Genomic DNA, 27,343 nt, shown 5'->3' on the forward strand with positions numbered 1-27,343 from the left:
CAGGATATATCATGGTCAGTGAGATGAACAAAGCAGTGCTAGTCAGGTAGGAATGAGTCAGAGGCTGACGAGAAGCAAGGGATGGCGTCTGCCTGACATGATCAGGTTTTACAGTATGATGTATCCTGTTTAAAACACAGGTACTGTCTGAGTTTAAAGCTGTTTCTGGATCAAAAGAGACGAAGACTAAATACTAAGCCTAAACCAAAGGTTAGCCACAGGATGTGATCATTTCAATTCCATAGGGGCTTCTCTCTCTGTCCTTTTTCTCTCTCTCCCTCTATACGGGTATCAACTGTCCAATAAAGGCAAACATGTTTTTATGGTGAAACAGATTGTTGTCTGACAGTTTGACAGTTGTCAGTGTCTGTATATATCTTTGTATCTGTTATGAGCACAGCAGTCTTTGCCTTCCTCTCTTTCATTTTGTCACAGGGAGAGTGAAAGCCATCGAGGGCTACCTGGCTCTCCACTTCAAACAGTAGCTCACTCTCCAAACACCCCAAATTAATCTGTCTCTACAGCTGTCCACAGCAAACTCTGCTTTATTTCAAAGGACTTAGCCGGGATCACAGCAACCCCCACAGCTGTTGAATGGCAGTCTGCTCTCAGAGATATCGTAATTAAGAACTGAGCCCACATAAATAAGCCAACAAAGTAGGGGAGGGGTTTGTGTCGTACTGGAGTTGCAGAGATAATTCATTAAAAAAAACGTTTTTTTTTTAACTGCAGGAAGTCCTTGAAGGTCAAAAGTCAAAAATCCCAGGTATTTATGTTTGATGAGCACTTGGAGGCAGCATACATGTATGCAGCATCATTAGCTGAGTGGAGAGAGCAGAGCTGCCGCATCCGAACACTACAGAATGTTTCTTCTTTGAGCAGGCAGTGTGGGTAAGATGCTGAGAAAGGCTCTTTGTGTGAACAAACTGCTGAGATGGCCTGTGCAGCGCAGCGACGTCTGATCTATGATAATAAGTTGGAATGCTTGTATTCCAGGTTTAACTGTTGTGGCAGTGTGAGTTTGATTTGAAGCAGCTGTAGCTCAGCGGGTCAAACTTCATTAATGTACTTGTATGTATCGACCATTGAAATTTGGTTTCAGTGTGAATGGTATGGGTCATGTTTGAATAGTGTCCACTGTCAGCATCACCTGACTGACACCAAGATCTTCCTCAAACATACTCACCCATCACCATGAACCACCCTGGTACTTTCTAGTCTTTCTCAGCACTGAGTTCAGCTGAACAGTGGTTGTTGCCTTGGCCATTTCAAACTGGATTCACACTAAACTGAACTCACAGTAACCTAAAATACAATAATTCAACAGGTGATGGACAGATGAGTACCAAGTTAATTAATTGATTTTTTTCATTCTTGTTATTTTAGTGTTTTTATCTGTAAAAAAAATATCATATTAAAAACATTTTGCTGGTTGGTGCTTCACAAATTCTACTTATTGGCTTGTTTTTCTGTCTGTTTCATATAAAGATCCAACTCTCGAGACTCTTTTTTCCACATATCTCTTCTCTCCTTCTGCCTCTCTCTTCCACTTCCATTCTCATGGATTAACTTGCTCTATTCCCAATCTCTCTCTGCCCCTCTTTTACTCTCCTGTGGTTGTTACTCTCATGATGTCCCGCTGGCAAAGCAGCCATTTGCTGCGTGGGAACAAGCTCCTTTGGATAATGGATGTGCACTCCAGTAGCTTGATAGCCGAGTGGGTTTTTTAGAGGGCCGATGTCAAGCTGCTGGAGAACCAAGTGACAAAGAAACGTGGCAGTGTGCGAGAGGGTTTTCTGTTTGACTCTCTCTTATGTTTTTAAGCCTGTCAACATGTCTGCCCCGAGTGGAGCGCTGTTTTCACTTTGCTTACCCTCAACCTTGTTTTATTCCTACCTGTAAGTCGTTATCAATGTCACGGCAGGCGTGTTTAATCCTGCAGTCATCAGGCTCTGACGCAGAGAGTGTTGCTGCTTCCAGGCAGCTCGGGCCTGAGGTCTAAGTTGTTCTAACCTCCACACATCCTCATGGAGCCTGATCCACCAGAAGACAGGTGTGTGGGAGGAAGATGGTCGTGGGCTGTGAGGGAGAGAATAGGTCACTGACAAATGAGCAAATGAAAGAGACGGAGAACACAGAGTGAGAGGAGGAGGAATAGGTGGATGAAGCCGCTCGTCTCTCTCTTTTCTGGCTGCACCTTTTCCCTCTGATTGCTCCAATCACAAAAGAGTGAGACAAAAGGTTAAAGCTGCTCTATTCTGAGAATTTTCAATTAGCCCCAAGCCATTGTTCAGCATTGTATTTGATTTATCTCCCACTGCAGAGACTATGTTGTTGTTTCCATTTGTTTTTGCTCATTATGGGGTATGTTGGTTTGTGGCATGGTCTGCTGTTGCTCCACCTCTTCTCCTGACGTGCTCCATTGATCTGTCTCTAATCTAGTTTTGGCTTCCTGACAGAGCTAACTTCCCTCAGGCATTAATTATGCCTCCATGTGATTTATATCAGTGGGCTCCAGCTTCCAGCACTCTACCCTGTCTAATCCAATCGGATCCACGTCTGTGGCCCAGCCACTGCAGCTCTCACCCAATCAGATATATTGAGTATGTGTCGCAAGTAGTTCCCCTTTGCTTACACTCCCCTAGAGCGATCTGTCCTCGACAGCTTCACTACCAGTGCTCTAAAGTCTGCCACTCTGTGTCACACCAAAACACCGCTGTGCAGGGGGCAGATGTGTCCGGTGCGGAGCCTCTAATCAACATAAACTTCTTCTCATGGATGAGAAGTTGATTCTGAAAACAGTTTAAGATGGTATCTAGAGGTACAGCTGATCCATGGATTATAATACTTCTGAAGATGTGGGAAATTACTGAACTTTTTTCTTCATTGGGATATCTTTACTAAAACAGGATGCGTGGCTGGTAGTAAAAGCTGTCTGACCTGCTTGGTGACCTCCGTCAGTCAGGGTACATACAAAACCAGGGTTGAAGATGAGCTCTATGGGGAAGCGGCGTTGGGACAGCGTGTTGAGGAACTCATCCCTGGGCTACACTCTCTACGGTGGAAGTGTTCCAAACCTCCTGTCCCCTCCAAGATCTGAGGGCCTGGGGACCCTAAAGAAAAGACTGTCCATGGAGATCCTGCGAGGCTGGGCCCCGGACCTGGGGAGCCTGAGTATGGGGCTCAATCTCAATTTGAGCCCAGTGAAATGGCCCTCGCTAGCTACCGTCTGCAAGTGGAAACAGACCCTGACAGAGAAGCTGAAGATGAGACACTGTGGAACTGAGGACGGATCACAGGTTAGAGAACTTGCACCGGCCAGAATCTTAGAGACTGAGCGACACCCCCGTGTTTTTAGAATGTTTAGAAGCCTTTATTGTACCTTTCTTTCAAGACCTTTAGCTAGGTAATAGGACCATGCCATGCCTACACAACAGTGTATTTGTAAGATACTAGCACACAGGTTTTACTAATTGAATCCCTCTGAGATTACGTCTCCTCTTCAACAGCAATATGTCAAGGAAAGCTGCATCAAGATGAACAGAAGATGCAGACAAACCAAAGTACAAAGTAAAGTCACATAAAAGAGCAAAAGGGAGCAGTGCAGTCTCATAAGGCAAAGCTATTTTATTCTGGACTTCTTAATGACTCTGTCACTAGATCCTTTATTGTAAGTATGAGTCCAGCTACATATGCAGCAATAATGAAACCATCCACCGCTCCCCGGATTTCACTGCCTGTTCCATTTCTTATATGCAGTGTAATTACAAATGTATCTTTCCATCCAACAGCTTCTTTAAATGGATGGGGTTCATTAGATAGGAGATGTTTCCTATGAGACTTGCCTTGTATCAGTTAATGGAGTAGCTGGCTGCTGATCTATCAACAACCATTGGCCAACCTAGGTTACCACTGAGTTTGTTTCCACCACTCTCCACTTCTACTGAAATTAATAGCACATTAGTAGCATAATGATGCATATAATTTTATGTGTTCAGTGTCATCCACTTTACACTGGAGCTTGAGGTTAGAACTTTGGCTCTTTGAGTTGCATAGATTAGAGAATAGTACAGAGGGAGACTAAGGGAATGTTTCAAATTAATATATTGTTTCATTGGCTGAGTAGTGTTCCTGAGTGTGCAGTACATGCTAGAGTACAGTTGTGTTCTACAAGTTTAGTGGTTTGGGTGGGAGGAAGCAGCACAGCCTCCAGCTGGAAATGGAGATTTAGTTTCTTGGTCTTTTTGTTTCAACAACAGTTCATTGCGATTGTTTTTCATATGGTATTTGTCATGGCTACATGATATTGCTGTTAAATAACTAATTTATAATTATTTATTTGTAAAGGGGGGATTTTCAATATCTTTAGAATAGTATTGACAATGAATGGATGCAATACTAAGTATATGGAAGATAAATCAGTCATAACCATGCCAACTATAACCTTTGATACCCTGTCACCTTTTACTAAGGTGAGCATTACATTCAGGCCAACTTAGTATTCAATGTAATATGTAAATGTTAATTCAAATTTCTCCACATGACTGAGGTGTACCTGTCCCTTGAAAGTTTAATGATAAATGATTTATTGCATTGACAAGACAGATTGCCCTACATTCTATTTTCACTGTGCCAACTTCCAAAGTGGTGATTAAAAGGGTAAAAATTATACATTTGATTTTGAGAGTGCTTATCAAGATACTCAAAGACACTTTGCATGATAAATGAAATTAAAGATATAAAACCTAAAATACTCAAAACACAGTACATATAAGGTCAAACATTAAACCAGTCATTTCTTCACCATAGGTAGATTGGTGCAGTAATAGATGTGTTTGTGAAAAGTGTTCCAGAGGAACACCACAGTGTTGTCAATTCAATTCAATTCAGTTTATTTTGTATAGCCCAGAATCACAAATTACAAATTTGCCTCAGAGGGCTTGTCAGTGACGTCTTCACAGTGTCGTCTCCACAGTGTCGTCACAATGTCGCCACAGTGTCGTCACAGTGTTGTCACCACAGTGTCGTCGTCACAGTGTCGTCACCACAGTGTCGTCACAGTGTTGTCACAGTGTCATCACAGTGTTGTCAGTGTCGTCACAGTGTTGTCACAGTGTTGTCACAGTGTCGTCACCACAGTGTGTCACCACAGTGTCGTCACAGTGTCGTCACCACAGTGTCGTCACAGTGTCGTCACAGTGTCGTCGTCACAGTGTCGTCACCACAGTGTCGTCGTCACAGTGTCGTCACCACAGTGTCGTCACAGTGTTGTCACCACAGTGTCGTCGTCACAGTGTCGTCACCACAGTGTCGTCACAGTGTCAGTGTCACCACAGTGTTGTCACAGTGTCACAGTGTCGTCAGTGTCGTTGTCACAGTGTGTCACAGTGTCGTCACAGTCGTCACCACAGTGTCGTCACAGTGTCGTCACCACAGTGTCGTCACAGTTTTGTCACCACAGTGTCAGTGTCACCACAGTATTGTCACCACAGTGTCGTCACCACAGTGTTGTCACAGTGTCGTCACCACAGTATTGTCACCACAGTGTCGTCACCACAGTGTTGTCACAGTGTCGTCACCACAGTGTTGTCACAGTGTCGTCACCAGTGTCGTCACTACAGTGTAGTCACCACAGTGTAGTCACCACAGTATCATCAACACAGTGTCACCACAGTGTCGTCACAGTTTTGTCAGTGTCGTCACAGTATCGTCATCAGTGTCGTCAACACAGTGTCGTCAACACAGTGTCGTCAACACAGTGTTGTCACAGTGTTTTCACAGTGTCGTAACAATGTCATTGTCACGATGTTGCCAGAGTGTCGTTGTCACAGTGTAGTCACAGTGTGTCGTTGTCACAGTCTAGTCACAGTGTCGTCGCCACAGTGTCGTCGTCACAGTGTCGTCACAGTTTTGTCACATGTTTTATTAAACCAAAAAGTCCCATTTTTCCTGTATTGTTAACTCAACATCACATATCAATGAGTGTACACTTCATTTTTGCATTGCAAACTATATTCCTTTATTTCCTGTATGAGTCCTTGATGAAACCCAAAGATAGTACTGACTGTGGGATACTGGCCATAACAAGGGTCGTTGCAAGTTACAAGTTATCACCACTCTGTCCTCTTTAAGTCAATGCAGGCTTGTCTCTCAACCTAGGGGCCATGTGAGTAAGACGAGTAGGAAGCCTCACTCAGTTCTCTGGGAAAACTGACAGAGTGGAGCTGTTGACAGCGAGGCAGAAGTTGTATTTGGTTTCGGCGAGGACTTTGGAACCCATGATGATCACAGTTAGCCCCTTTGTCTTAGTTTAGTTTGAGCTGCATCCATGCTTTCATTTCAGTGACGCAGAGGGTGAAGGTGGAGATAGTTGAGATGGTTTCTTACGGATATGTACAGCAGTTCATCATCTGTGTAGCAGTGAAGGGTAATACAATGTTGATGGATGGTCTTACCATTCTCTGTAGTAGTGAAATTTGTATTCATGCTGGTAGAAACACATTATGTGAATACAAATAACAAAACAAAATGGATTACATTTTCCCTTTAATACCATGCATTTTGTAATAAACAGTTTGAACAATATATGTAAAACATTTCCCTGAATTTTGTAATAAATTGCCCATGGAAGTGGTTATTCCAAAATGAGGGAGTTGCACTTTTTTCATGAAATGTCAGTTTAATTTGGTTTAATTGTGAAAAATACAAACTGTGTACAGATGAAGACATCCATTTTGGTTGAGCTTTACATAAATTATGTATTATTACATTTTCATTAAAAAGATTGCAACTTGTGCACTTTGTAATAACCACTGCAATATGTAGCCTAATAATTTATTATAAAATGTGGGAAAATGTGTTATACATTTACTAGTGAAAATAGATTACATTTGTTGAGTTACTACATAATGTTGTGTTATTACTTAATTAGTTTTTACTCTTGAAGCTGCATGCTTACCAACATCGTGTATATTAATTTATTTAAAACTCTTGCTGGGGCCACAACTACGCTTCTTTTGTAGCTGCATCTGTGTTCCTTATTGTAATTAGACTCAGAGGGACTGAGCTTTGTTGAATTTTCTCTCAATATACACTACAGTTTGTGTTTTGAGCACCACACATGTTCTCTTGATATGGGTCTATACTTCAGAACACTGGGTTTGAAATGAAACAGTGTTAATGTGCTCACTTCCAGCTTTAATGCTTCAGCCATTATTGATGTGAACAACATAGGGTCAGCTCTTTAACCAGTTCTTATGTCACTGTTTCTTTTCATACCCAGCGGGCTCTGGAGTACAGAGCCCAAGCACTAGAAAAGTTCACTGTCTAAGTACTCGCACACTACTGACTGATTAGTCTGGCTACTGGTGTTTCCTCTGTGATGACATCAGTTTTCTGTCAGTATGTTGGTTTGTCTTAAGGGGGAACTTAGGGCCAACTTAAAGTAATTTGGACACCCATCAATAGCTATGGCAGTACGACTCATTGGTTGATGCTTTCTGAAACCATTATCACTTTCTATCCATCTATTCACATCTAGTGATTGGTTCGATCCCTGTCTCTGCTAGTCCATGTCGATGTGACCTTGGGCAAGACACTTAACCCCAAATTGCTCGCTTAGGGAATGCCTGCTATGTGTGTATGTTAGATAGGTCTGATGGACAGGTGGTACCTGGCATTGTAACCATCGGTGTATGAATGGGTATGAATGGGTGAATGAAAAGTAGTGTTTGAACACGGATCTCCCTCCATTCAAGTATAATTGGTTGGTCTGGGACATTTACCAATGCTCAAACATGTGAATATGTAATTATCTAAATTATTCTATCTTGTTTTTTTTCTGTGTTGACATTTTTTTTTTTATACCAACATATCTAAGTAGTGGATTAGTTTAAAGTGCATGTCAGGAAACAATGCCATGCTAAACATGCCTCCAGGTAGAAATTGAATGTAACTAGAAGTGAATTCAGGTCATTTTCTATTGGACTTTAGCCAAGCTACCATCAGTGATTAAACAGTAACTTCACACCACAATTCTTTCACATGTATCATTAATGCAAGGCTTGTATTTTTAAGCAGCTGCAGGAGACGTTGAGTTGACATCACACAAAAAATGTTTCTTAAAGAATGTTACTGATCGAGACCAATTTTTGGTTATTTAATGTTTGTGGTATATTATATACTTCTTAATGTAATGTGGTAGACTGTGCAGCAGTAGTATTCATTAGGCCATCAAGGAAATATATGAAATGTGTCTGTTCTGCTGGTAAAATGGATGTTTTAAGACTCAAATCTAAGTGCAGAACCTTCCAGATGTGCCTGAGTTTATCAGAGCCATCAGTGCTGCACTGGTGACTGCCTAATTCACCACTAGTGTATCACTTAAATGGGAGTTAAATGGTTTAATGTCTACAGAACTACAGAAATCAGGCAGGCATAATTTCAATAAATAATTTCAATGAGTACTCCACACACATATATTACAAAGTATGAACAATGCAGACATGGGTGTGATGTACAAAAAACAGGGAGACCACCAGTCTGATGTGGGATTAAACAGCTGGTGTAATGTCCTAAATGATTGTCTCAGTGTCGCTGCAGTGACAGTATGGTTGGCCAGCCCACCAGGACAACTCTCAGTTCTGTAGATGGCCCATCCATCCCTGAGTCAGATTTGACTTTGCTGAAATGTTTGCAGAACTACAAATGGATTTGTTAAAGCTGCAGATGCCCGCCAGTCATCAGGCAGTGACTGAGTTCAAGCCTACTCTAAGGTGATACCAACACGTATTACTGATTGGGGTCAGTAAGAAATGGCTGCTGCACTTCCTGTCCTCCTCCCTGCTTGGAAAGACATGTCTGTATGAGTTGTTTGTGTAGAGAGTTTCCTCAGGGATTCTCTTAATGCTGCTGTTAGACATGCCCACAGCTGGAAGCTAAACTGTAAGTGCCCCCATGTGGAAAGTTAGGTGTATTGCATAAAATGCAGAGCTTGTTATTCCATTCAAATGAAAAAAATGTTTTCAATGCAACTTCAGTTCAAAGGTTCTCAGTCGGATTTAGGGTGTTCTTCCAATTACAATTATTGCCTATCATTGCATTCACATGTTGTTAATGATGCCGAAATGTATCTGATGATTGAGATTGTTTGGATGACTGGATCAGTGTCTTTCAATCAATTTATGTGCACTTGGATTTTACATTCGATGTACCACGTGTATGTCTGTGTATATATTTAAAGTCAAGGAGAAAGGTCATCATACATCTGTAAAAACATTGTGTCTGGCACTACTACATGCAATGTTGAGTTAAACAGTTATGCAATGTGATGTAAAAAAGAATGTGCGGGCAGTGGTGGTCCTGACATGCTTTTGTAAATGCCCTGTAATCTCACTCCATGAATGAGAAACATGCCACACGTCAAAGGCACAGGAGGAAAAATGATCCATCAAAGCAATGCGAGGGTTCTCGTCCTCGCTGCAGATGAGGCTGTGTTCCTATAGAGACAAAGGCCTGAGTGGCTGAGAGCTGTTCAGCCATGTGGCACCGACACAGTAAATGACTTGTCAGAATTTGATTGGCTCATCCAAAGTTTGTGTCAAGGGTCAAGTGGTATCTGAGTGGAGTGACAATGAAACTGTCACACACACACACACACACACACACACACACACACACACACACACACACACACACACACACACACACACACACACACACATTGCATATTCTTTTTATACTTCGTACTGTGAAGCTTTGCACATTTATTGGACAATTTTGCACATTTCTGAACAAAGCTACCACTTCTAAAACTGCTTCCAATTTGAATTCAGATCTATTGTACATATTTTTATAGCATTCTTTTCACATTTTTTATGTAATTGTCTTCATTTTCCTTTTAGTTTTATTACCTGCTTTTACTTTTAATTTAATTTTCTCTTTCTATGTTTATGTAACCAAAACCAATACATATCATGTCATATGTATTTTAAGGCTTTCATGTTCAGTGATGCAAAATATTGAAGTGGAAATGGAATTTCATACAAATAGCTGCTCCATCTGATTTATCCCTGCTGACTGACCTCTTCAACAGAGGAAAAGGTCTGAAATGGAAAAACAGGTGTTACAACATCTTAATAGTTCAGACAATGAAAACCAAGTCAATCAGTGAGTGCAGGAAAGATCTCAGGGAGGGAATGTGACACCTGAGGGCGATAAACATTGTGTCAGTTCTGTGGGCTCTAGCTGTTGGAGAGGCAGGCATTAAATGTGACAGTATTCTGGGACTCACTTTGTTTGTTGCAGTGTATAACACACCTGTGTACTGATAGCATAAGTCCATGCAGAGAGGAGGATTAGGAGCGTTAACAAGGCTAACAGGTTTCTGCAGGAGTCACTGAAAGAGCACTTGGCTCTACTCTGAAAAAAAAAATCACAGTTCGGATCGTATCACAGATCATGGTCACGGATCCTATCACAGATCGTATCAGTACAAAAGAAAAAAGTTAATTTAAATTTGAGAGATTCCTGATAAAAATGTTTTGCCGCCGATACTAATCACTGATCACTGATGATCCATATTGGCAGATACAGATCTCTTTGTTGTTTGATTATAGCAGCTGGTCTACAAGGCTACAGCCTTTTTGTATTGCCACTGTCCCAAAAATCATTTCAACAGCTATGAAGTCTGTATCTTTGTTATAGTCATTTATAGTGTTTTATTTTTCTTCTTCATAAAAAGACAAAATTCAAATGTTAAACAGGCCCTATTATGCTATTTTCATATTGCATATTTCTATCTCAAGTTACAGTTACAACATGTTTACATGCGTTAATGCTCATAATCCTCCTTGGTTCTCATCCTGGCTGTCCTGCAGCACCTCTTCTCAACCTCTCTCTGAAACGCTCTGTTGTAGCGCTTGCTCCTCCCTCCAGAAAGCAAAGTCTGCTCTGATTGGTCAACGTTTCACATTTCAAAAACTTCTTATTCTGGAGCTCCAGCTCCGTCTCTCTCTTTTGTTGTTTGAGGGCCAAACTAGCCTGAAGGAGTTTTACATCACTTCCGTAACATTATGACCTCATAAAGTTACGGAAGTGAAGGACAGAATTCAATTGAGCCGTTTCAGGCAGCTCAGGAGCTTCTGAGGGGGAGGGTAACTCCTTTTAGGCGTGGACATCTGGTTTTACACTCTATGGACCTTTTACATGTAAAAATATATTTAACACTTTAACACTTCCCTTAAAGAAGAGGGAAAAAGTGGAAAAGCATAATAGGGCCACTTTAAGTAATTATTATTATTATCCTTTATTGATCCCCATGGGGGAAATTCGGGTGTTGCAGTAAATAATAATAAATAATAATTGATTTTATTCATTTGTAGCTTTAATGATGTATTATAAGCAGTTTAGAGCTAGTGTTAGAAAGTTAAACAGCTCATAATTCATCTCTCATATATTTTTGTTGATGTGAAAACATCTCCTTCAAATATCTGTATTTATTCGAATTTCTCACCACTACATTTTGCGAGACTATTTTTTTTTACATTTTACGAGACTATGATTTGTCCAATTTGATATAAAAAGTCAAAAACAACATTATGTTGTACATTATATTAAATCAAATTGTAATATGCAGTAACACTACTGTACTTCTTTTATTTCAAAAAGGGGGCTCGAAAGGGGGCTTCAAATAATATTTAATCAGTAACAAAAACATTTCCTTTATTGGTTAGCTAGAATTACAACTGGATTTCGAAAGGGGGCTTCAAATAATATTTAATCAGTAACAAAAACATTTCCTTTATTGTTAAAGGTGATCCCAACTTTGACCATCTCAAATTTCACATGATTGTACTGTACAGTTTTTGAGAAAATGAAAGGCAAAATCAGCTAAAATGACATCATGGTAATTATAATTTCTGCATTTTTTTTTTAACTGTTTTAAAAACAAATGCTTAAGAGGTAATACTTAACTTTGACTGGATTCACATGAGATTTTATGGAGCAGTTTTGAGAAAGATAGAGGGAAAGTCAGCTCAGATTACAGGGGTATTCATTATTTCCTCATATTTTAACTTTAATTAAAACAATCCATTAAGAGGTTATATTAAACTCTCACTTGATTCCTGTTCATGATGACCCCGACTTTGTCCTTTTCACATTTAATTAAATTTTACTGGACAGTTTTTGAGAAAATAAAAGGCAAATTCGGCTCAAATGGCATTCATATTCATAATTTCCTCATATGTGGACATTGATTTCAGGAATTCCTTGAGAGGTTATATTAAACTTTCACTCAACTTTTGTTCATGATAACCCCGACTATGTTCATCTCAATTTTCATTTGATTTTACTGCACGTTTTTTTGAGAAAATAAAGGGAAAATTAGCTCAAATGATCAAAATAAAATTCATAATTTCCTCCATTTGAACTGCATGATACAATATAAAGTCATGTAGTTTTTGTAGATGTTAGGGATCAAAATTTTCCCATTGTTCCTGAGAAGAAGAAAAAATTGGAACGCTTTAAATCCATCATTAAGTCCCAAAATATTGCCATAAAAATGTTATCTTACTGCTCAGCGGCTTTTTAGATGAAGATTTAACTCAGATATAACGCCATTACAGTTACCACAGTTCATGGTGGTCTCATTGAATATTTTGTGTAGAATTATGCTTAATTGTAGATCCACACTGGAAGGGATTATGAAAATTACAATAATATAAGGCTAATTGTCTGTATGGATATTATTTAAAGATAGGATATTTTCTGGAAATGTGCACATATATTGATAAGGATTCAATTTTATAAAAAAATGGGGAAATTATGAATATCACAATGTGATTTGACCTGACTTGGCCTTAAATTTTTTCAAAACATTTACTGTAAAATCACATCAAATTTGACATGGACATAGTCGGGTCATCATGAACAAAAATATAGTGAAAGTTTGATATAACCTCTCAAGGAATTCCTCATATTAATGCACAAATATAAGGAAATTATGAATATGAATGCCATTTGAGCTGAATTTGCTTTTAATTTTCTCATAAACTGTAGAGTAAAATCTCAAGATATTAGACATGGACATCGTCTGGGTCATCATGAACAAGAATCAAGTGAAAGTTTCTTATAACCTCTTAAGGGACTGTTTTAAATTTTGTTAAAATATGACGAAAAAAAGAATACCACCGTAATCTGAGCTGACTTTCCCTTTATTTTTCTCAGAAACTGTACACTAAAATCTCCTGATATTAGACAAATATTACTTTATTTTTATATTACAAAATTGTGAACAAGAATCTAGTGAAAGTAAAGTATAACCTCTTAAGGCTGTTTTTTACAGTTTATATATTGGGAAATTGTGAATATCATAGTGTAATTTTAGCTGACTTTGCCCATAATGTTTTCAAAAACTGTACAGTAAAATCACATAAAATTTGACATGGACATAGTCTGGGTCGTAGAGAACAAGAATCCGGTGAAATCTTACTCTAACCTCTTTATGAATTACTGAAATCAAAGTAAATATGAGGAAACATTGAATATGGATGCAATTTGAGCTGATTTTGCCTTTTGTTTTCTCAAAAACTGTACATTACAATCATGTGAAATTTGAAATGGGCAAAGTTGTGATCACTTTTAACAGAGAGCCAGTGGAAATTCTAGCTAACCAATAAAGGAAATGTTTTTATTTCAGATCAAATATTATTATTTGATAATATTTGAACTTGCAAGCCTTTTTTAATTAAACTTCATATGTTAATTTTGAGGGGGGATTAGTACGGATCACGGATCGACATCGGTCTGTTACACCACTCATGGTATAGCATGTTTTCTGGTAATTCCATATGCATTTTTCTGTGTGAATTAAATATTTGACAAATATAAATTATTTTTCATTTAATTGAGAATGCTAGTGCTAAATAGACGATCCATGTGCTTTTAATCATCAGTTAACTGTGTATCACGATATCTTGTTGTATGATTTCACGATGATATGATTCCATTGAAGGATGAAAATGTATTATATTGAATTATCCCCCTGCACTACCGGGGGGGTCATACTGAGATGTTACGTTAAGTTGCTGTGCCTCCCCTTCGACTCAAAATGACCATAAATGCTGTGTGTGATCTGTAGCAGTGACTCAAAGATGGCTTAAGCTAATTTCTCACTCTGATTTAAAAAAATGTTTTTGAAAGCTTTGATTTCCATCATGGCCTGGCATTTGAAGACTCCCTCAACCCCCTGAGATTCAAGGAAACAGGAGAGGAGGGGTGGAGCGGGATGATGATGATGATGATGATGATTGTTTCAGGTTGTACATGTTCCAGATGAATATCTATAAAGGTCATGGATCCCATAGTGCCTCTAAAGCCCAAACATTGCATGTTTCTTTAATGTCTGACAGTGTTGGAAATCTAGACTCTAAATGTCATGTTGTATCTTGACAGTTGGTTATGACTCAGCCTCTAACACTGACTGCCCTCCATCGTCAGATGGGAAGCAACAACATCCTATCATGGTGAAATTAGGCACGTGGGCGAGGCTGGAAACCCATGGAGGAGTGAAGGGGAGACGTCAGAAATGGCAGCTGTGCTGAGAGCTCTGTGTTTGTTGATGTGTGTGTTTTCCTTCTAACTGACCAGCCATCAATCCAACCAAGCCCTCTGCTGCCCACATACACTCTTCCTCTCTCACACACACACACACACACACACACACACACACACACACACACACACACACACACACACACACACACACACACACACACACTCAGGCTGCCCACTGATGCTCCCTCTCTCCTACGAGGGCCTGCTGTTCACTGCCTCAGTCAGCAGCTCTGATGAGGTATTATTCTCCATCACTGCTGTGTGCTGTTGCCTCTGGTAAATAGAATGGATAAGGAAAACGCCCTCACACTCTTTAGGCATCACATAACACACCATGTGATGGCAGTGTACTGTGTGGTGTAGTTAAGCTAGGTATCCCTCCATAGCTGAACCTCTTTTTATATCACAGCATTGAGAGCTGTCATGATGACATCATCTCCACGTGAGAGTTCAGAATATACATGTAGTGTACGTTTGTGTGTTTGAGACACCGTTAAGCATACAGCTTGTTTCCTTTCTCTGTGATGCTAACGCTGGATGTTTTAGTATCAGTTGCTGGCAACTGAAAGCCCTTAGGGCCTGATTCCATCTGACTGAAGAAACAGGGCAAGGTTGGAGTCAGGAAACGCTGTTCCTAAACAGATTATATTAGTGCTTCCAGTAAGTTTAATGCCTAATAACACATGCTCTCGTTTCACTGTGCTCTCCAGCTGTGAGATGGAAGGTTTGGATCAATGTTTGGATCAGTAGCTTTTTGGATTGGCTGCACTTTTCCCCTCGTCCTACTTAGTTTTCTGCATTTGTGATTCCTTGCCGAAACAGTGTAATCTAGTCAGAAAGTAGGGGGTTTGTTTCCACTGTGGAATAAAGGAAAAAGTCTTAAAGCCTTTCTGTACAGCTATTTCATTTGTGACCCCTCCCAAGTTCGTAGCTGTTTTTTTTGCCTTGTAGTTACCTTAATATCCACATCCAGCACAAACAGAGCAGCATTAGAATACATTTGTGTGATGAGAGTAAGTCCAACATCAATCCTTCTTTAAGCTCAGTTTTTGGTCTCAACCAATTCCAGGGAAACATATCAGTCCATCTGTCTGCAGTTTAGGTCTGGAAAAGCAGCATATAGTGTGTTTTTCAGAGCTTTTTACTACAATCAGCTGGTGAGAGTTGAAGGCTGTAAAAGGAAAACTGAGCTAAAAAAGGCTAAAGAGCTCAGTAAATCTGAAGAGAACTGCAAAAGGTGATAATTCTCTGTGGCTTCATAACTTTAAAAAAAAAAAACAGCTTTGACATTACACATTGTTAATGATCCATTGATAATGTAAAAAAGAAATAAATTCTGCTTTAGGTTAAGAATTGGTGTCACAAAGCTTTGTCTTCCAAACCCCAAAGACAAATCTACCTGCTTGCCTTTAACCCTTTAGATGAAGCCACTTCCACTGTAGCAGCCTAGGGATTTGTAGTACAAACTCCCATTGCCTCCAATTCCCAGCAGCACCTACCATCAATTCTTTCAGCCTGGAGGTGCGGATGCTGTCAAGCAGCACTGCCAGTTGAGTCATTTATTGACTGAGGGCTGGTAGCCAATGCACAGACAACTCTCTCTCTATCTCTATCTCTATCTCTATCTCTCTCTCTCACACACACACACACTCTCTTTTTCCTACTCTTCTTATCTGCCTCATTCTCTCTTATTCATCTCCCTCTTTCACTCCCCCAACTGCCCCTCCTCTCTCACCCCAAGCCTCTCTTACTCAGCTCTCCTCCCTCCCTCTCATTCCATTTCACTTTCATCGAGTATCTTGCTCCATCCCTCTCTGTCTCTCTCTTCCTCCCTCCCCTTTCTCTTTCTCTCTCATTTATCCTTCTTCCACTCCAGAAGCTCTGACACACATACACGAACACGCACCCTATGTAGCCCTGTACAGCTCCAGCAGCCAGCCAGCCAGCCAGTCGCTTCATTCATCATTCATTTTGCCAGAGCGAGGGACTCGTACATCAGCCCGGACCACGTCTTGCGTTTGGTGACGGTACCGGTGAACCTACAGAGGAGGAACAGAAAGAAAGAAAAGTGTTGAAGTCAGCAGAGGTTAGTGTTGCAAGGCGGCAGCATGACTGCTTACCTGTACAAGCAGCAGAGTTGCTTGGCAGATTTGGATGGAAGGGGGGACTGTGGGGAGGTGCCGGGTTCCTTCACCTGGCACCATCAACACCCAAACAACCACCACCACCACCAGCACCCTGGCCAGCGGTACCATTACAGATCCGTCCCTGGCGGTGCCACCCTTCCGCGAAGGGGGGGCCAGATGGCGGCCTGGCATTTGGACAGCATGTCCTCCAGAAACCCCAGTCGCTTGGCGTCAGTCAGAGCCAAGGGGGGGAGCTGTGACCTGTGGCCCCCTGAGTGTGGCTGCGTCCTGAGCTGGCAGGAGCCCCACCAGGTAAAATTGTGCCTTCTGTCATAACTATTATCAGCGCATGCGTCCATGAGGACCAGCACGCTGTTGGACAGCTGGACTCTGTTTGTTACTTGTGTAGTTTAATCTGAATGTAGGTAAATTACAACATAGGAGATTTTGTAGATGCACTTTTTAATGAAGAAAAAGAATGTAGAACTAATACATCACTTTGTCAATGGCTGTGTTGACTCTCATTACAATATGATGGGCTGTCACAAACTGCAGTTTCTGGGGGTTTTCTCTCCTGAAAATAACGTAATGCTTATCTTTTTTTGTCTGGCATCAACATCCATGTTTGTTGCTTCAAATGCCAGTAAAAACCACAGAGCACAAATGAGGTCAGTAGTTTGGTGTCCTGATGACTTGATAATCTCAATGACGGTCACATAAGATTCCTTAAGCATTCAAGCTATGCTTCTCTATAGCTGCTCTTTGTCAAATCATGTCCAGAAATCAGGTATGAGAGCTTTTGTGTGTGCAGCTGTTTGTGTTGTCACTCAGGACTTTAGTTCACCTTAGTTCACAGTGATTGAATTAAGGTTAGCTTTTACGAAGGACACCTCACCTCATCCCAACTGTGACTATTATCTTAAACTGACATTTTGTTTTCAAATCAAGGGTTTTGGCAAAAGTAACTAAGTTGTTTTCCCAAAAAAACAACATGGACAGCCATAGGAATTCAAATTAGCAACATATGTTAGCTTTAAAGAGGTAAGGGACTGCATCATGGGTGCATCAGTCACACAACCTGCAAAATGCACTGTGTGCAAAACACAAGACACTGCCTTGCTAAAGAGCATTTACAAATCAAAGCACATGGATGTTTATTACTCACACACCAAGTCGTTTCCAAATATAGAAAGAATCAGGAAAATTCAGTAGCACTGATGGATTTCAAGGTTGACCAGGTCTGCCAGGAGTTATCAGACAGCAGAGCCATGAAGCAAGCTGGTAATCTGCATCTGATTGCCAGAGCAGAAATATGTGTTGAGAAACACAGAGATGCAAGACTGTCAAGTGATTTGGACAGATATGTAGGCACTATTCTGGGATGTTTTGCCAACAGCCATTTCATAAATTGCTCAATGGGCTTTAATTAGACAGGCTCTCTTGCTGGAATATAATATTTAAAGGACAAGTTTACTCAATCAGAAAGGGATTCATGCATTTCTGTTTGGCTGCATCCTCCACAGACTGACAATTGAACTTGTTATCAAAGCCTCAATGAACCTTTTCCAGTTGCCGATTTGCAATTTAGTTATGCAAAAATAAAAAAATGGGAGTTGGGATTAAATGAAAGAAGAATTATTTTCTGAAGTTGAATAGTTGAGGTCCATCATGATATTTATGTTTGAGAGTTAAAAAAAAACATCTGATACTTATTAACAGACATTGTTTTTTTTATATAAACCCATTCAATTTTGAGAAAATTATTGTTTTATATTGTTTTTCTATAAAACATCATAGCCAAGATGTGTGTAATTAGCAGTACATTTTACGGTTGAAAAATTATAGCTAACTCCTAAAAACATATCTTTGGAATTTCTGCAACAGTTTCTTGTTACCTTTTGACTTACAAATATGCTGATGCAGTCATAGCTGCAATGATGAATAATAATATCAGCCAATTTATTGGCCCAGTGGATTTTATCGGTCTAGAGTAGCTACAGTTCAAAGGGAAGGCACCACATTGTCAGTGATCTCTTGGACCTTCTGTACACCAACAATCACTAATGACAGCATACAAAACCTATAAACACTACTCTGATTTAGGCTAGTTTAGGCACAAAATCTAGAGCAGTTGTGATGTTAAAATATAAAAGCGTCAGTAAGTAAAGAGGGCCCTTCACAGTAACATGCACTGGGGGCCGTCCTAACTACATGACGCTACTGATCCTATGTGGACAGGAGGAGATAGACACACTGTAGTGGTTGTGAACTGTAAAGATGTTTTAATGGAATATATTTAATGGATGATTGAATGTCAGAATCACTTTTAGACAAGATTGAACCTTTTGTCATTTGTCTTGTTAATGTCTGTCTCAAACTCCGACAGTTGTTGTCTTCTTCATTATAACTTTCCTTTGCTACACATGAAGAGATAAATGATGATTCATCATTTCTAATTAGACCCTGAGGAATCCATCAATATTCATTTTGCCGGCCAGAATGAACAGATGACTTTGCAGTTTGAATATAGTTTCAGTCACATTTGAAGGTTCTTCATTCCTCTAGTGGAGCTTATCTGTCCATTTACATTACACTCCTGCCTTTTCTTTCTGTGTCACTTTGACTATACTTTAGAATCAACATCTCACAATGTGTTGTTGCCTTTTTTTACATGGGATGCCAGTCAATTATTGATACACTCCCCTGTTTTCATGAGCGACTATACATGGAGGAGCTGCTGAATTATTGAGCCAACCTCAACAAGAGCACAAAAAGAAATGCAAGCCACTCACTCTGTAACATCTGAAGTATCTGATGCTGCATCTTTGGTTTTTGCAGTTTGATGTCTTCACAGTAATAGTAAGGCTTTTACGCCTCATCCTTCACGGCTTGGTTATGTCTCAGCTGATGAAAGTGTGGTCTTCAGCACAATATCAGTGTAAAAGTTTAAAAGAAAAGACAAATACACGACATTTTGGCAACTGGTACTGAATGGGTTGAAATAGAAATGCGCATGTTTTAGTGGAGTGATGATATTATTGAGAAGCTATCCATGTAGGAGGATGTCTGCCTGAAGCCTTCAGAGAGCTGGCCCGATTAATACAACACTCTGCATTCAGCCTTTAGTAAGCCTATACTGTAGTACAGAACTGCTCTTATTTTTTCTGCTTCTTAGAATATTATTAGCCTGTGATATTATCACCCATATAGTTTATATCTCCATGAAAGCCTGTTAACATATCATTGATGGCTTAATGCCGTTGGAGGCAGTTGATCTCGTGGCGATGTTAGGAAACATGAACGAGAGGAGAAAGATGAGCCCAAGTGCAGTTAAGCATGCCATCTAAGTGTGCAGTTGAGTGGCCATTACCTCTCGGGGGTCTCTGTGTGCATACATGTGGATTCACAGTGGCAGTGGGATCCATGTGATGTGGTATGTGGTACTGTAGGGCATAACAGTACAAAGAAGTGAAACTGTTTGAAGGGGTTGAGTGATTACGTATTGAGCATCATTTCAGCTTCTCTCACACTCGGCGGTTCACAGCCGAGTGTGAAGCGGTCGGGATGAGAGTCAGTACCTCCAAGTCTGAGGCCATGGTTCTCTTCCGGAAAACGGTGGATTGCACCCTCTGGGTTGGGAGTGAGTCACTGCCCCAAGTGAGGGAGTTCAAGTATCTCGGGATCTTATTCACGAGTGAGGGTAAAATGGAGCGGGAGATGGACAGGCGGTTCGGTGCAGCGTCAGCAGTGATGCGGGCGTTGTACCGGACCGTTTTGGTGAAGAAGGAGCTGAGCCGAAAGGCAAAGCTCTCGATTTACCAGTCCATCTACGTTCCAACCCTCACCTATGGTCATGAGCTTTGGGTAGTGACCGAAAGAATGAGATCGCGAATACAAGCGGCCGAAATGAGCTTCCTTCGTAGGGTGGCTGGGCTCAGCCTTAGAGATAGGGTGAGGAGCTCAGACATCCGGAGGGAGCTCGGAGTAGAGCCGCTGCTCCTTCGCGTCGAAAGGGGACAGTTGAGGTGGCTCGGGCATCTGATCAGGATGCCTCCTGGACGCCTCCCTTTAGAGGTTTTCCAGGCACGTCCAACTGGTAAGAGGCCCCGGGGTAGACCCAGAACACGCTGGAGAGATTATATATCTCGTCTGGCCTGGGAACGCCTCGGGGTTCCCCAGGAGGAGCTGGAAAGTGTTGCTGGGGAGAAGGACGTCTGGAGGACCCTCCTTAGCTTGCTGCCCCCGCGACCCGGCCCCGGATAAGCGGAAGGAAATGGATGGATGGATGGATGGATGGATGTAAGAAATGAAGTGATCAATGACTCTGGTGTCAAGAAACGCCAACTTTCTTCAGTGTGGTACAGGTCACAGTGCTGGCATGCCTTTCACACTGTTAACCTGCACAGCTGCAGGCGAACTGACAGGCAGAGGTCAACAAAAAGCATCCAGAGACAGGGATAAGATTAATGACAAATGCTCCTGACCCACAATCAGATTATTTGAGCTTCCTGCTCTCCGGCATTATAAAAGAAGATTCGCTTTGTTTCTTTCTCAGATACTGTCCTTCTGCAGTAGCTGCACATGAGTGTTTGTGTCTGAGTGAATGTCCTGTCTGGACGCTTACCTGCATGACAGAGGAGTGGTGTGTATGTGTAAATGAATGGATGTGATGGGGGACGTTTTTCTTGTGTTCAAACAGACATGTGGTACATGAATTAATGGGTATTTCTCATTTTTGCGGTGAACAATAGTAAAAGGATTCCCTTGAGTCAGTTCATTTTTGATGTGCTGTCCTCTCTGTCTGAGAACGGCTATGAATTAATTCATATAATTAGAGTATGTGCGCAGCAAGTAGATGTGTCTTAATCCTGCTCATCATTCCTCTCACAGACACCTCTTTAAGGTTAATTCTGGTGAAGAGAACAGGGGGTAACATAAATAAACATCATATCATACATTAAGTAATAAAAAGAAGTAAAATAAATATAATCCAAGAAAGTAATCAGGAAAGCCATATGTCTCATGGCCCCTAAATAAAAAGTCTCTCACATCAAGCACACTGGTTCAAGAAAAAAAAAACACCAGGGCTGACTTTACCGTCAAGGTAGGCAACCTGGGCCATTCAATCTTTCATTCAACCCAATTCAATACACACTGCATACAACAGTACATACTTTGTAAGAGCAGCTTCAGTATGTACTAAAGGTAAAAAAGACCATGTATGTGATTTGGAATGCAGTAAAAGATTCCTTGCTCAACAGATAGATTGTGCAGTTAGTGAAAGTGTGGGCTCCATGGTAGCTCTGAAGGATCAGCTAACAACAAAGGGGCGGGGCTCAGCAAGGGGTCAATAGAATAACCTTTACGAACCCACAGGTGCTCAGTGATGCAGTGCTAGGAATGATAAGAAAGAGAGGCATTCATGGCATAATTTACACTGAAAGAAAAAACACTGCACTGTGGTTCGGTGGAGAGAAGGGTCGTCCTCCAATCAGGGGATCGGCGGTTCGATCCCCGGCTCCGGCAGTCCATGTCGACTAGAAAAGCGCTTTACAAGTACAGTCTATTTTAACCATTTACCATTACTGTATTCTTTCAAATAAAAAGGTAAATGTGTGTCCTCAGGAACGAGTGATGTTAATCCTGCTTGCCTGGTTTACAGTAGAGTTGGTCTGTACCCACATTCTCAAGCACAAGAAGAAACGGATGAATAACGTTTATGCACAAAACTGTACATAAGCATGTCTAATAATTTACACCATTTATCATTTACTGAAAATGAGTGTAATGAAACTATGTTTGTCCTCAGGACATTCTTTTTTACTAATAATTACTAATCGAAGTAAACCCAAAAATGCTTCTCCCTTGCATTGATTCACCAAAAGCTTAATCTGCAAGTAGTATAAAGAGGCAGCAGTCCTGTAGTATAGTAGGGTCATGTGACCTGTAGTCTCAGTTTTGTGATAGTTGTGATGGAGACATGAGTGGACAGGCGGGGTCTCCTGCTGATGACGTGTGCTGTCAGTGCACTGATGACCAAGCAAACAGTCTCGTCCTTCCCATCATCATGTGCAGCACACAGTGTGTAAGGAGCTATGACACTGAAACAGTGGCATTAATGTGTGTGTGTAGATACTGCATACCTCATGTAAAACAGGTTTCCAGTCTAGGATCTGGGACCGGATTAGGCAACTGTTATAAATGTCAAATAACTTTGTTACGTGGTGCACACAATGTTATATACTACTCGATCTGCATCACATTCTGTTTCATTTAATTATTCATGTGAGTATGATTAACCTTTTTTTTTTTTTTTTACTAGCCCTTGTTTGTTTGAGTTCTATTCTTCTTGTTGGGACAAAATCAAAGGATGAATTTCAAAAGACTCTCAAAATGCATCCTTGAGCATCCTCTTCTGAAGTGAGTCTCATAAATCAGGCTCATTGTTTACGTACTGTAAACTCAATTGCTGATTGGATGTTCGGTCAGGCCTCTCATGTTTTGACAGTCTTACCATTGGTGACGTTAAATGTGAACATTTACGTTTACAGGTATTCATGGTACATTTGAACACAAGCTGCTGTCCTGTATGAATCAGTGAGGCGTATCTGCCTAATAGGAAGTTACCACAGCCACTCGTTTACTAGCTGTTTTCTGATCCGTCTCGTGTTAAAACTGTGCAGCTATAATAACTGTGTATGAGAGTGGAACGATTCTGCTGCCATTCAGCAAATGGAAGTCTCTTAAATTGTTGATGATACAGAGATCCACAAGCTTGTCCCCTGGATGCATTTATGGAAAGTAGGACAGTGGTGGGCTCTCTATCACTAAAACATAAGTCTCCCCCTTTTCTCTCCCTCCTCTCTCCGTCTCTTTTACAGGCCAGCCCTGCGCCGATAATCGTCAACACAGACACTTTGGAGTCGGTTCCTTATGTGAGTTTCAGTGTATTTTTTGATTCACCTATTCAGTAGAAGATCCATACCTCCAGCAGATATAAGCACACTTGACTGAGTTTGAGCCCAGATAGTATGTGTGGTGCATCACTACGTTTTGATCATGTAACTTATCAAAGTAACAAATAAGGTTGCAGTGCTGAATTATTGATGTTTATCATGAATAAATGACCACCACAAGACTTCTAAAGACCTTCACCTCAGTATTTTACATCAGATCACAGAAATAAAGCTGGACTAATAACTGAATGCACTTCAAGAGGTGCTTTGTAGTCATATGTTGGCGGTTCTGTTAACAGTGAAAGATGCTTCTCTGTTTTTTGTAGATATGAGGACAGGAACATCTGCCTCAGACTGTGACATTATGCAAGCAGCTGTTATTTCTTTCCAGACAACATTACTAACTTTTATTGAGATATGTTTTCCATATGATAGAGTTTAAATCATATAGCAACTTCAGATAACCTCCGCCTCTTTTACTGCTGTTGCTTATTTAGTCTTCAGGTCTTGCTTGCTCATACAGTCCTATGAGCTCTGATAAAAACATCTGATGCTGCTCAAAAATGACGTCCAACTGGGACTATGATATGCAGCGTCTCACATGCTGCTGTGCTATTCCTGTATGAATGCATAATGACGGAAGTGCTCTCTGCTAATTAATCATCTCAGTGAGATACAGGATGGGACTGACTCTGCTGTAGATAACCGCCACCATGGCAAAAATAGAGAATGTTGATGTTTCCATTGAGATGGCGCCTTTTTAGCATTAAAATCAGTTGCTCTGGAAAACACCTGACAGCTCCTGGTCAGTTTAAGATTTCATCATCATCCTCCATGAATATACTTCAATTTAATTATTCAGCATTGCTGGCATGTGTTTTCATTTTAAAGTCGAGAAGAACTGAAATTTTCTATTTTTAACCCATTAAGATCACCGGTCTTATTGTGCTCCTATTCATCAATATATTCAAAAAGATTACAAAAAAATCTATTTCTCAAGGTTTTATGAAATCAAATGATCTTTTCAACAACATATGACATGTGCTTACGTAAGCTGGTACGGATGAGCTTCAACCAATAATATGATCCATCCATCAATCTATCTGCAACTTTTAGCAACAAGTTAGGTGTATGTGGAGACCCAGTCATCTGTAGCTCCGTATCACATTAATCTCTAAGTCTGCCCACTTTTTAGCAAAGGATTTGATTTAAATCCCTCTTTTTACAGTACACAGTTCAGATATTCTGTTTCACTATGGAATACCTCACAATACAGACCATGAAAACTCCCCAGTTCATTACCTGAATTATGACAATTCTTTTTTGTAAACTATGTTTTCTGAAATATTATGTTGTGCAAATGAGGCATTATCTCATGGTGGTAATAGAAAAATAGACAAAGTAGTAAATAAACACCTAAATGTGTAATTCAGATGTTATCTTTCCACTATTCTGAAGCGAAGACATGAACATCAATGTTGTTGCCTGTAGCGTCTCTCCATTGTTTGAAGGGATAAAAAACTCTATCTGTTTTCTGTACCTTCAGGTCAACGGCACAGAAATTGAATATGAGTTTGAGGAAATCACTCTAGAGCGGGTGAGTATCTCACATCCCTCACAGCTGTCTTTAACCTCAGATAATCCATGAGGACATCCCTCTGCACTGTGGTGCAGTGCAATGGTCTCTTGAAGGCTTTAGAATAACATGCAGGGTGGTGTTAGTGGGAAGTTAAAGCATACTAAACAACAATTCATACTATTCTCCTAGCATGAATGTATGAATCGTGTGGGACCAGTCACTCTATGTAGTGTGATGTCAGTTTTTCTGATTCAGCATCTCGGCAGCAGTGCCCTGCAGGGACACTCACTGGGTTCTGTAATCAAGAGAAGCTGCTATTCCAATCAGCTAACGATTTAATCAAATTTTTTGACTTATTTTGTGAGTGAGTAGCAGAGCCGACAAAGTACACCTCCTGCTTTGAAAGACACGGTGAGAGCCGGCTGCCTTATAAATACAATATTTGGGGCGGCTGTGGCACACGAGGTAGAGCGCTCGTCCTGCAACCACAAGGTTGGTGGTTGGAACCCCTCTACAGTCAACATGCCGAGGTGTCCTTGAGCGAGGCACCTAACCCCAAAGTTGCTCCCCGGGCGCTTCTTGGCAGCCCACTGTCCTCCGGGATGGGTTAAATGCAGAGAATTGTAATTGCCCCATCGTCGGACTAATAAAGGCTTAATTGTTATTATTATTATTATTATTATTTCATGGTCTGTCTGCCATGATGGAGTCGGGAGAGAGGCTGTGACTTGCAGCAGGATGACAGAGCTGTTGTGTAATGGCAAACTGAAGACTTTACACCTCCAACCACTTTGTAATCATACTGAGAGCAGAAACGCTGCAAAGCCATACTTTTAAACTGTGCCAATATTTCATTGACTTTTAAAGAAATTGTTCTTGATGCTTTACAACAGATTTAAAAGTCAACATTTAGAAAAGGGCTTTCTATAACATGCATACTTTAAAGGCATTGAGGATGCCTGCAAGGGCATTTTTGATTATTTGCTCAGTGCTGTAAAATAGTGCACAAGATTGTGGTGTGTGTGTGTGTGTGTGTGTGTCAGTGATTCCCAACCAGTGATAATTGTACGCCAGGCTGTAAATATCCAGTTGCTAGGGGATACTTGGAACAATTGTGGACTTGCTCAGCTGATTAAAATTAGCATAAACATTAGCTTCAATGTAAACATGACAAACAGATAGCTCTTTTTTCATTGAAAGGATAGAGCAGCAGGTATCTGGACTGTTTCTATAACAGGATGCTAAACACAGAGTCTTTCTGAACAGAGGAACATGCCGTTGATGTGTTGGCATTTAGGCACACTACACACAGAGTGAGAGTGCCTGTCCCTGACTGTTTTTCATGACCACAGGGGAACTCAGGGTTGGGCTTTAGCATCGCTGGAGGGACAGATAACCCACACATCGGTGACGACCCTGGCATCTTCATCACCAAGATCATCCCTGGAGGAGCTGCAGCAGAGGACGGAAGGCTGAGGTCAGTCACTTCCACTTCCCCACACAGCTTTTTAGGAGGAGATAACTAGAAAAGTTTTCTGACCAGAGAGGGAAAAAACTTGCATGTCACAAAAACACGTCAGAAAATAAATCTCCCGTAAAAGGATGACTTAAAATAAATCTCTCACCAATCCACTTTACAACGGCTTACTCCTCCACTACTGCACTGGATAATCTGCCCTCAGGAATCTTTCATATCACTCATATTTGATATATAACACAGCAGTATCACTGCTCTGAACCGGACTAAAACTTGTGGTCAGCACTAGTATAATGGCTCTCTCGGGAGCCTTGAGGAAAATCCTCTTGTCAGTTTATCTTGATGATCATATTTCTATATATACTGTATATATCAATATATATATAAAGATATATATCTTTATATATAGATATATATATATTAGCAACATTCCTTTTGAACTATTTTTCTCCATTAGCATGTACATTAACTAATCACAAATCAAAGACATTAAACTTCGGTTAATGTAATCTCAGGAGTAGTTTAATAGTTCACATTCATTTTTTTTACAGTGGAACTTGAGTCTCTCCTCTCTCAAATTAAAGCCACA

The 27,343-nt window shown here is 40.6% G+C and overlaps 1 protein-coding gene across 2 annotated transcripts in view; it reads left to right on the forward strand.

The window, feature by feature from the left end:
• Positions 1 to 27,343, forward strand: part of dlg2 (discs, large homolog 2 (Drosophila)) — a 175,941-nt gene that overhangs the window by 109,060 nt on the left and 39,538 nt on the right. Inside the window, exons 4-8 of one of the 2 annotated variants that reach the window (XM_054625182.1) lie at positions 1,036 to 1,065; positions 17,401 to 17,422; positions 23,624 to 23,677; positions 25,245 to 25,295; positions 26,630 to 26,754. In XM_054625182.1, the coding sequence (XP_054481157.1) occupies positions 1,036 to 1,065; positions 17,401 to 17,422; positions 23,624 to 23,677; positions 25,245 to 25,295; positions 26,630 to 26,754 (282 nt within the window). The remainder of the gene's footprint in view (positions 1 to 1,035; positions 1,066 to 17,400; positions 17,423 to 23,623; positions 23,678 to 25,244; positions 25,296 to 26,629; positions 26,755 to 27,343) is intronic. The other variant, XM_054625181.1, reaches the window with a different exon arrangement.

Source organism: Anoplopoma fimbria, chromosome 24 (assembly GCF_027596085.1).
Source record: "Anoplopoma fimbria isolate UVic2021 breed Golden Eagle Sablefish chromosome 24, Afim_UVic_2022, whole genome shotgun sequence".
Classification (NCBI taxonomy): domain Eukaryota; kingdom Metazoa; phylum Chordata; class Actinopteri; order Perciformes; family Anoplopomatidae; genus Anoplopoma; species Anoplopoma fimbria.